At 43.7% G+C, this 10522-nt stretch overlaps 1 protein-coding gene across 1 annotated transcript in view; it reads right to left on the reverse strand.

The window, feature by feature from the left end:
• The window catches only part of LOC140500228 (uncharacterized), a 39641-nt gene extending 31247 nt beyond the window's left edge, over positions 1–8394 (reverse strand). The window contains exons 1-2 of the mRNA XM_072602555.1: positions 7941–8394; positions 3264–3438 (exon numbers count right to left, since the gene is read on the reverse strand). Of these exons, the coding sequence (XP_072458656.1) occupies positions 3264–3438; positions 7941–8297 (532 nt within the window). The 5' untranslated portion in view covers positions 8298–8394. The remainder of the gene's footprint in view (positions 1–3263; positions 3439–7940) is intronic.
• Between the last annotated feature and the right edge of the window lie 2128 nt (positions 8395–10522).

Consider the following 10522-nt stretch of genomic DNA (forward strand, 5'->3'; position numbering starts at 1 on the left):
GAGCTCAGATTCCATAGTGGGGTGAGATAACAAGGCAGGTCTGAAGAGAGCAAAAGAGAGACCCCAACAAGATGGTCAAGCAAAATTTAAGGAGGCAGAGAGCATTTTTCATTGTAGGAACTGGGAAAAGCTTCAAAGAGAAGATGGCAACTGAGTTCAGTCTTAGTTGCAAAGAGAAGATGGCAACTGAGTTCAGCCTTAGTTGAGGAAAGAATATACTGTAGAGATGGAAGCCAGACTTCTCAGACACATAGTTGGAGAATAAAAACCAGTTGTATTAGAACAAAGAGTACATGAAAGTTATTGTAGATTCCTCACTATCTCTCAACCTTCACATCCAATCTGTTGCCATCTTTGATTGCAACATCTCTGGAATAGATATCCTTCTCTCCTCTGCCACTGCTATCACTCCAATCCTTCCTCCATTCAGTCACTAACGTGATTTTCCAGAAGCACAGGTCTGATCACCCTAATAAACAAACTTCCTATTGCCTCCAGAAGCAAACATAAAACACTCTGTTTGGTAGTCAAAGCCCTCCATAACTTGGTCCCCTCCTACCTTTACAATCTTCTTACACCTTACTTTTTACTTTAGTGACACTGGCTTCTAGGCTCTCCCCAAGAACAAAATACTTCATCTCTTGGCTCCCAGCATTCTCTATGCCTGTTTTCCATGCCTGGAATGTTCTCCCTCCTCCACTTAAAATACTGATCTCCCTAACTTCCTTTAAGTCCCAACTAAAATTCCACCTTCTACAGGAAATGTTTTCAAACTTAAAATTAAATCTTAATTCCAATGCCTTCCTTCTGTTAATTACTTCCTATTTATCTTGTATATAGCTTGCTTTGTATATATTTGTTTGCATGTGTTCTCCCCTATTAGATTGTAGACTCCTCGAGGGCAGGGACAATCTTTTGCCCCTGTTTGTATCCTCAGTGCTTAGCCCAGTGCCTGGCATGTAATTCATGTTTACTGACTGATGAAAGGGAATTAAGTAAAACCATGCTACAAAGGCAGGTTAAAACAAGACCTAAAGGAGGGTCTTAACCATCCCATTGATCTTTCATCCAATCTCTCTACTGCTTCCTAGTCATTAACTCATAATATATTCTGGTTTACCCAATCCTACAAAAAACTTTCCATTGATCATGTCACTATTCAAATTATCATCCTAACCTCTATATCTCTACTGCCAAACTTTCTGAGTCTACTTCTTCACAATCCACTTAATCCTTAGCCTTCTTCAGTCTGATTTCTGCCCTACTTCCCTTCTGAAACGGTGATTGTCAAGGTCAACTTATTAATAAATGCAATGACTTCTTTTCTATCCTCATCATCTTGAGTCTCTCTAAGGCATATAACATTGTGGACCACCTCCTGCTTGCTGATATTTCTCTTCTCCTTTGGCTTTCAAGACACATTACTGTGATTCTTCTCCCACTGTCTACTTCTTCTGTCTTTTCATAGCTTCTCTTCTATTCACTTCTTAAATATGGATGGTTCTCCAGATTTTCATATACTATCAGAGTTTCAATTATTGCCTCTGGGCAGATGATACCACATGCAACATCTCCTCAAAACCCCAGTACTGTACTTCCAATTGTATGCTGAACACCTGTTAGTATATTCTGCCAGCATCTCACCATCTCAAATTTAAGATGCTCCAAACCAAAATCATTTAGCCTCCAAGCCTGACCCTCTCCCCAACCCCTTTATTTCTTCTAATGGTACCACTATTACTCCACTATTACCAAATCTCACTTTAAAAATCTGGGTTAGGCTACCTCCATACAAATCCTCTTCCCTGTACTCATAGCAATCACCCTAATTTAGGACCTCATCACTTCTCATCAAATCCTATCATTTCCACCTTAATTTAGCTCCTTCCATTCCCCCCCAATCCTAACAGTTCAAGATTTTGCTTCTTATCAGAAAGACACGGGTATCACTACTTCCAGGCACACCTTCTGAACACTACCGCCACAAAGATGTCCCAGTAATCTTAAATACAAGACTAAGAGCAAGTCATTTCTCTACTAAAAAACCTCCAGGGACTCTGAATAGTCTCACAAAGGAGAAACTCCAAACTCTGACATTCTAAGCCCATCACAAAGTGATTACACTCAACCAGTCCAATCTTATCTTCCACTAATCCCTTTCAAGTATTTTGCATTCCAGATAAACTAGGCTAATTTCAGGTGTAACTTGTTTTCTCTTTTATCTCCTTGACTCTGCTCTCACTAATATCTAACCTTGGAAAAGAAATTCCCCAACTCTCATTTTGTTGAAGTTATTCTATTCTATCCTTCAATATCCAACTCAAAAGTCATCTACTCCAAGAAGTCTTCCACGACTGCACCTCTCTCCCACCTGCAAGACCCACCATAGGCAAAAATGATCTATTTCCTTTTATTTCTAATAACGCAGTTTTATACCACTCCTTTTAACTTATTCCTCTCTTCTTTGTATCCCAGTTATTGTACATGTATACTTGTCTATGGAGGGTCCTTGTCAATAGGATTTGTGCCTTATCTTATTCTTTTCATCCCTAGAACCTGGCAAGGTTTGTCGAAAAAAGAGGAAGATGAGCTGGGGAATATAAATGAATGAATAGGTGGGAAGGAATACAGAGAGCATAGCCATGAAGAAGGACGAGGCTAGTTCTATTTCTCCTCTGGACTACTTACAGTTTAAACCATATATCTTGGCACTGCCTCTCAAATGGAATGGTATAATGGAAAAATCAATGGACCAAGAGAAAAAGACTTCAGTTTGATATGACCTTGGGCTGGGCACTTCTATGTCTCTAAGTCTTAGTTTAATTCTCAATTAAATGGAGATATTATTACCTGCACCATCTGTCTCACCAGGTTGTGGTTAGCTCAGGCTAAGTAATATCTATGGAAGCTCTTTGGAAATGAAGGGCTTTATAAATATATGCAATATCACTGTGACATACTGTACCTAACCTCCATCAAAGTTCTACTGTTATTATGGCATAGAGGTGATTCAATTTTCAAAGTTAAGCTGGGAAAGCTTCATTCATGGGCCCAGTGATGGAATGTCTATCTTTTGTCAGAGAACTTACACAGCCAACTGGAGCAAAACTCATTACTGGGTAAGCTGAAAAACAATTATTTAGCTACAGCAACTCATGGAATATAGAGAGGCTGTGATCTGTGTTTGGTAGATGGAATGAATGAACGAATGAAATCAGATTTTTTGATGACTTTAAGCCCCATTAATGGGAAGGAGAGAATACCTTGTTGGGAATCCTGGAGGGAGACCAGGGTTCCATGGTGAAGAGCTTCAGACTTTGTTCTTGAAGAATCACTTATGGGAGGCAAAGCAGATGACTCTGGCACTGCTCCCAAGATTGTCATCTCTGTCGCCTTCTCCTCTGACAGCACTTCTGGTTGCTGAGCAAAGCCTGGTACCTGGGGGACCATTAGGAACATGGCAGGTGAGAACAGGTTTGTGAGGAAAGGGCAAGTCTACCCTTAGCATAGTGACAGGAACCATACCATGGGCTCTAGGGAAATTTCTAATTTCCTGGGAACATGGAACCAGAGGTATACCTAGAGCTTTTGCCTCCAGATATGCTCCCTAGGGAAAGAGCAGGAGAGCATCAAAGACAACAAACACTAGTGAGACAAGAGCCATCTAAGAAGGCCCAGTAAGGCTCATGAAGATAAACAGCACTCAAATATGTAGGACTACAGACAATGAAATGAGAGAAACCTTGATTGCCATTTCCTTCTCCAGCTCATTTTACAGATGAGGAAACTGAGGCAAGAAAGGTTAAGTGATATGCCCAGGGTCACCCAGCTAGTAAGTGTCTGAGGCCAGATTTGAACTTAGAGGAATTTTCTTGACTCCAGGCCTAGCACTCCATCCACTGGGCCACCTAGCTGCCCCTATCTTATCATCAATTCTACTGGCATTTGAAATTTCTTCTGTTATCACAGCCAAGATGTCCAGGATATAATTATGCAATTACTCCAATGTCTGTGTGTACATTCACACATAAGATACATATATGTATACAAAGGTAACATGCATATATGTAAATATGCTTCAAGCCCTGTCCTTGGGCCAAGATGTTCTTGCATGTGCACTCTCATTCAACACATCCTATATAATAATAGGCAAGTGCTATATTTACTTTGAAAAACCCAGTCCAGAACTGAATGAATTGCTTTACAATCTCTTCTCTATACAGTTTTCACCAGTCTTTTTCTCATTTTTTTGGCACAGATTACAAAGAACTCTGGTTCCTGGGATTTGGCAGACCTTGTGATGACATTAAAAAATCTTCTTGTCTTGTTGGTGTTATGGACCTTGTTTGACATCTGTGTACCGATGACCTCCAAAAATTTTTAAAGTGTCTGAGTATCTCTAGCAGAGAATTTAAAGGGAAAACACTAACTTTGATGTATCTAAGTATAGATTTGTATGAATAATTATGACAGCTTCAAGGGGAGAAAATTTTAGACTTGAATATTTTCATTTGGCCCTGAGAATCCTGGTGAAATGGGCCCTTTAAAATTTTCAAATACCTGCTTCAATTCCTATGGTAAGAAACTGGAAAAGTGTAAAGCATCTAACTAAACTATGTAATTATAACAGCTAAAGCTCTGAAATGCAAGCTTTCAAGAATTACTGCTACCATCTGTCCAGTATAAGCTCTGGATGGATTACTCTTGGTCCATATAATGATGGTCCTTTCCAAATCCCCTAGTAATTTGTACTTCTACTTCAGCAGCAAACAAACTCAGGTCACAGAGTTTAGATGGAACATCTTAAATCCTCTGGTCCTGTCATGTTTGATGGCAGTGTCAAAAATTTCTAGTATCTTCTCTGTTGTCAAATAACTATCTCAAAAGAATGTACATGGTATTTTCAAAGGTAAAAGTTTTTCCAATTCTCAAGTTCCTCAAAAAGATAACTGCATTGCTTTTTGGAATTTTTTTTGCTTAAGAATTCAATTAATTTGCAGATCCTAGGTCCTGAAGTACTAAATAAAGTAATTCCAGACAAAATCCACAACAGACTTTTAAGCTGTGTACATCATGTGCAAAATATGCAAATGTGAAAGCATCAAAGAGATCATCAGATTAGGAAGAAAAACTTTAGAAGGTAGCTGGCTCCTCTCACTGTAGGTCTTCTAGTAGGGCAGGATAAATACTTGTTGGAGATGTTGCAGAAGCGATTTCTGGACTAAGTGACTTCCAAGATCCTTTCCTACTATGAGATTCTGTGGAAAGCTGAGTCTGGAGAGGACTAAGGGGGAAATTTAAGGAAGAAGGCTGCAAAACCACTTGTTGGAGATGACATAGAAAAGATTCTTGAGTTAGATGAGACAGCCTAAAGTCCAGACCTTCTCAAATTCTTGGAAATTCCACAACTGAGTCTAGAATCTCTTGAGGGAGACAGTTCTGGAAACATGTCACTATTTTCAAAGGGATAATGTGAAAATTAATGTAAAGAAAACATTCACAGAAGACCTGAATACAGACTGACCAGCACACTGGAATGGAACGCTCAAAAACAAATTTGCCTTGGCAACAACCTTAGTTTTTGGAGTGCAGCCTTCTTCAAGGGAATGGGACAACTGTCCTTCTGTAACAATTCCATGAAAAGCAGTTCTAACAATGTGAAACCATGCTTCTAGTTATAGCCAAAAAGCTCAGGAAGAGCTATACACAGTTGGAACAGCAAACTAGAAAGCCAAAACCAAATAGGAAAATCAAAGTTTGTCATCCAGTTATATTGCACAGTGTGTTAAGTATGATAAAAAGAAAATAGGAATATGTGCTGCAGGAGAAATAGAGATCTAGTTTGCTTGGGGGGAAAAAAGAGATAAACAGCTAGTTCTGGGGATTGCTTCAGTTGGAGAAATACAGAAGAGTAATAAGCAGTGCATCCTGAAGGCAGCAATTTGAAGACTACATCTAAGGGAAAAAGGGCAGTCAGCTTACCCACCCCCACCCAGGAAAACCCCAGCTCACACTGAAGGCTTATATATGCCTGTCTACAGCACAAAGTGATCTGTCCCAGGAAAGGGAATACACTTGAACTAAATGCAGGGCTCCAATTTCTATGGGAATTTGTTCTGATTGAGGAAGCACCTGTTCTCATATGAAGATAAACAAGTATCTCCATATGGTGAGGACCTACTGCTGAAACAAACACACACTCAGAGACTCACATACGGTGCCCTTCAAAACCCTTTGGCATTTAAAGACCTCTATACCAGGCTTATACCAGGAATGAAGAACTTTCAGCCTTAAGGCCTTCTAGGTCTTTAAGGTAGGCCTTTTGACTGAATAATAATGAATACATAAATAATAAAATCCTCTTAATAAAAGGATTTGTCCTGTTAAATTTGGATTCAGTCAAAAGGTCAAACTTAAGGACTTCAAAGAACACATGTGGCCAGGTTCCCCACCCCTGACCTATACCAACCTTTCTTAGCCTCAGAGTTAGTCACAGTCATAGATCGTTAAAGCTAGGAGACTTAAGAGATCACCTAGTTGAAGTGATTCATGCAAAGTCACCCTAGTAAAAGAGCCAGCATTCAAAAACCAGAAACCTTGACAGGCTCTTTCCATCATCACCCACCGTTCTATGAAACCTCCATTCCTGCCAAAAAAGAATACTCTCGAGTCTCCAAAACATATCTGTTCTTCTCTTGCCAAGGCCAACCCCTCACCTTGTCTCCTTCCAATTCTTACACAGAAAATAGAAAAGTATTGCCCCCTTCCCTCCCCTCTAGTCTTCAAACTCTTTTTACCTCCTGGCTCACTCCCTGATCCCTATAAACATGATCAGGACTCCATCAACCTTCTATCTCTTGTCCCTTTCAGTCAAACTCCTGGGTAGGGACTATATAAGTTTTGTTTCTGTATTCCCAGCACAACTCCTGGCACATGGTAGGGCTTCAATAAATGCTTTATGATTGATTCTCCTCTCCCTACTTTTTCTCAGGCAGGCCAACCCTGCCTAGAATGCTCCCTCCCCTCCAAATCCAACTCAACCTTCAAGTTTCTCAGAGAAGCCTTCCGGGATCCTCCCCAGTCAGGAATGAGCTTTCCCACAGACCTCATAAAGTACTTGGTTTATACTTATCTAAAGTACTTACAATATTGCATTCCTAAAAGGCCCCGTGATTACTTGAAAGTGGGGACCACCACCAATGCTGACTGATACTTCTGCAATTTGTTTCTCTTAGTGCCGCATGAGGCACCAAGGTTAACTGACTTTCCCAAAGCCACATACAGCCTGTATAGGACAGAGGCTACACCTGACTCAAGGCTCCTTCTCTATCCTTTGACACTGAGAGTTACATAGGGTAACAGCTAGGTGGCCAGCAGTAGTGAGGAAGACCAGAGCTCAGACACTTACCAGCTGGCAAGTCCCTTCACCTCTGCCTGCCTCAACTTCCTCACCTGTAAAATGCACGTGTACAGGGCACTGGACATATTTTATCTCCTTTTAACCTCACAATAATTCTAAGAGGCAGGTGTTATTACTATTCCCTTTTTCCTTTTTTTTTAAAGGTGAAGAAAATGAAGCAGGGAGGGGTTAAGTGACTTGCCCAGGGTCACACACCAGTCTTAGGCTGGATTTGAAGAGGTCCAGAGCTCTATTACCCCCAAAACGCAATATATAATGATATAACGTAAAACAAAACGTAGGCTATGTCCTATTACGATATATACATTACATGTATCAGGATAGAATGTGAGGATACACGAGTATAATATCGTAACATAACCTAATACAAGCGAGGGCTGGCTCTGGTAATCACTGAAGGGGGCCTGCCAAGGCTCCCGCGGGCACCGGAGGGGGCCGGAGCCGGGGCCGTGACAGCAAGGGGGCCGCCTGCAGTCCATCCTCCCATCCCCTCCCGGGCCCGGCCCGTCGGCGCGCTGACCTGCGGCTCGGCCCCCTGCTCCTGCTGCAGCCTCAGCCGCAGCAGCAGCTCCACGCCGGCGGCCGCCTCGTCCCCGGAGCGCGGGCTGCGGCCTCGCACCCAGGCCTGCACGTCGGCCGGCAGGATGGTCAGGAACTGCTCGAGCACCAGCAGCTCCAGGATCTGCTCCTTGCTGTGGCGCTCGGGCCGCAGCCACTGGCGGCACAGCTCGCGGAGCCTCCGCAGCGCCTGCCTCGGCCCGGCCGCCTCCTGGTAGCGGTACCAGCGGAAGCGCGGGCCCGACGCCGCCCACGGCTGCGGCTGCAGAGGCGGCTGCGGAGGCGGCGGCGGCTCCACCCGGGCCCCGAAGGCCGCCATGGCCCCGCGCGCTCGATGCCGAGGTCGCTGCTTCGCTCGCTGGGCCCGGGACGTTCCTGACGCACGGAGCCCAAAGGTCGGGCTCGGGGACCGGACGCGCACACCGCCAGGGGCCCGCGGGCCGACGTGAGACTAGAGCCCGAGCCTTGCCCGGACTCAGTATTCCCAATGTGTAAAATGGGCGGGTCGGACTCCCGGACGTCGGGCCACGCCCGTTCGGCCACCCAAGGACTCCACCTCTCGGCTCTGGGGGGCGGGGCCTGGGGCCCGCCCCGAAGACATCGGAAGTTCCGTTCCCGAACTCTGGGGCCGCTCTAGGCTGCCAGGAGGACTCGATATCTCGGTAGTCCATCCAACAGCCCTGCCCCTCCCTGTGTAAAGAGTCGGGTTAGACCAAGCTGCCCTCGACCTTCACTCCTATTCCCAATGCCTCCCCGGTCTGGACGGGACGTGCATCCCTCTCCCTTGTGCCAGATACTCCTCTTGATACTCCCGTCTAGGAATGTCTTGGATTTTTTAAAATGCTTAACAATTGTCTCTCTGGAATTTTTTTTTTACAAATTCATAAGAAACACATGTACTATAAACATTTTCGCTTCTCTTAAGTCTAGACAACGAACAAAACGATAAATCGAGCTCTGATTTGTAGTGTTTGCTGAATTCTGAGGTTTAATGCTCCCACTGAAAATTTAACAATTTAACAATCAGCTCTTGTGAATCAGGATGAGCTGGCTCTAGCACAGCCCTGCTCCTGTTCCTAAGCTTAGGTGTCCCCAAGGGTTCTGCTATGGATCCTCTTCTATCCACAACCTGTCCCCTAAGTGACTGAAGCCACTCCTTTGCTTTCAGCTAGCTGGTATAGCTGGTATAACTGAGACCTGTTAAAGACGTTAGCTTAAAAAGGCCGAGGTCTCCCACTGTATCTGGTCCATCTCTAGTCATCCTGATCTATATCTGGATCTAGATGGCTCCTGAGGAAAAAGTGAGACTGGTAACTTTGTACAGCCCTCCTTCACATAAATCCAGTTCATTTCCACATGATGACATCACCTTCCTAACGTCATGGTCTTATTCAAGAAGGAAGGACATACAACATCAATGACTCTCAAAGCCATTCTGCAAGCTCCAGCACCACATCTCCAGCCACCTACAGGAAGGGTAAGTGGCCTTTAGGACACTTGGATGTCCCAATGAGTAATTCATGTGGGTCATAGGTAGACAGGTAGTGCAGTGGAAAGAGTCTTGGACTTGGAATCGGGAAGACCACAAATCAAATCTAGCCTCAGACATTTCATCATCTTGGCTTAACCTCCCTCAGTCTCAGTTTCCTCATCTGTAAAATGAGGATAATAGTAGCACCTACTGATGGGGTATAAGCTCTGGGAACCCCTTGAACTCCCTGAACTTTCCCACTTCATCTGGTGTTCCCCTGAAGTCATAAACCTTCATTGTCACTTTGTTCAATTGCCTCTGACTGCTTCCCATTCTTGATCCTATCCAAATGGTTGTTGTCCTTCATTCTTGATATCACCATGATAAAGTGAAGTTTCAGTGTGTCCAACTGTGGTTGATCAGACCAATATGAGCTCAGAGTGCTCTACCACAAGTTGGGCACAGATAATTAGTGTGAATATTTGGGGTGGTTGCTTGAAATTTGTGCATCCTATGTTTACTTTGTGCTGTCTCAATTGTGCTTTGCTCATAGAACACAGCACCCTCTCTGATGTGGGCACGCCATACTAAGCTGTCCTGTGCCAGTGTCTCACATGTCACACAGTCAAATCCAAAGTTCTTGAGAGACCTTAAGAGTGTCCTTGTATCACTTCTTCTGACCACCATGTGATCACCTGCTCCATGTGAGTTCTCCATAAAATAGTCTTTTTGGCAAGCATACACTTTGCATTCAAACAACATGGCCAGCCCATTGAAGTTGCACTCTCTGAAGCATAGTTTGAATGCTTGGCAGTTTAGCTTGAGCAAAGACTTCAGGTCTGATACCTTACCCTGCCAGGTGATCCTCAGAATCTTCCTAAGACAGTTCAAATGGAAGCGATTCAGTTTTTGACATGGCACTGGTAGACTGTCCATGTTTCACAGGCATACAGCAATGAGGTCACCACAACAGCTCTGTAGACCTGCAATTTGGTAATCAGTCTAATACCTCTTCTATCCCAAACTTTTCTTCAAAGCCTCCCAAACACTGAGCTAGCTCTGGCAATACATGC

The sequence above is a fragment of the Notamacropus eugenii genome, chromosome 4 (assembly GCF_028372415.1).
Source record: "Notamacropus eugenii isolate mMacEug1 chromosome 4, mMacEug1.pri_v2, whole genome shotgun sequence".
NCBI classification, from domain to species: Eukaryota; Metazoa; Chordata; class Mammalia; order Diprotodontia; family Macropodidae; genus Notamacropus; species Notamacropus eugenii.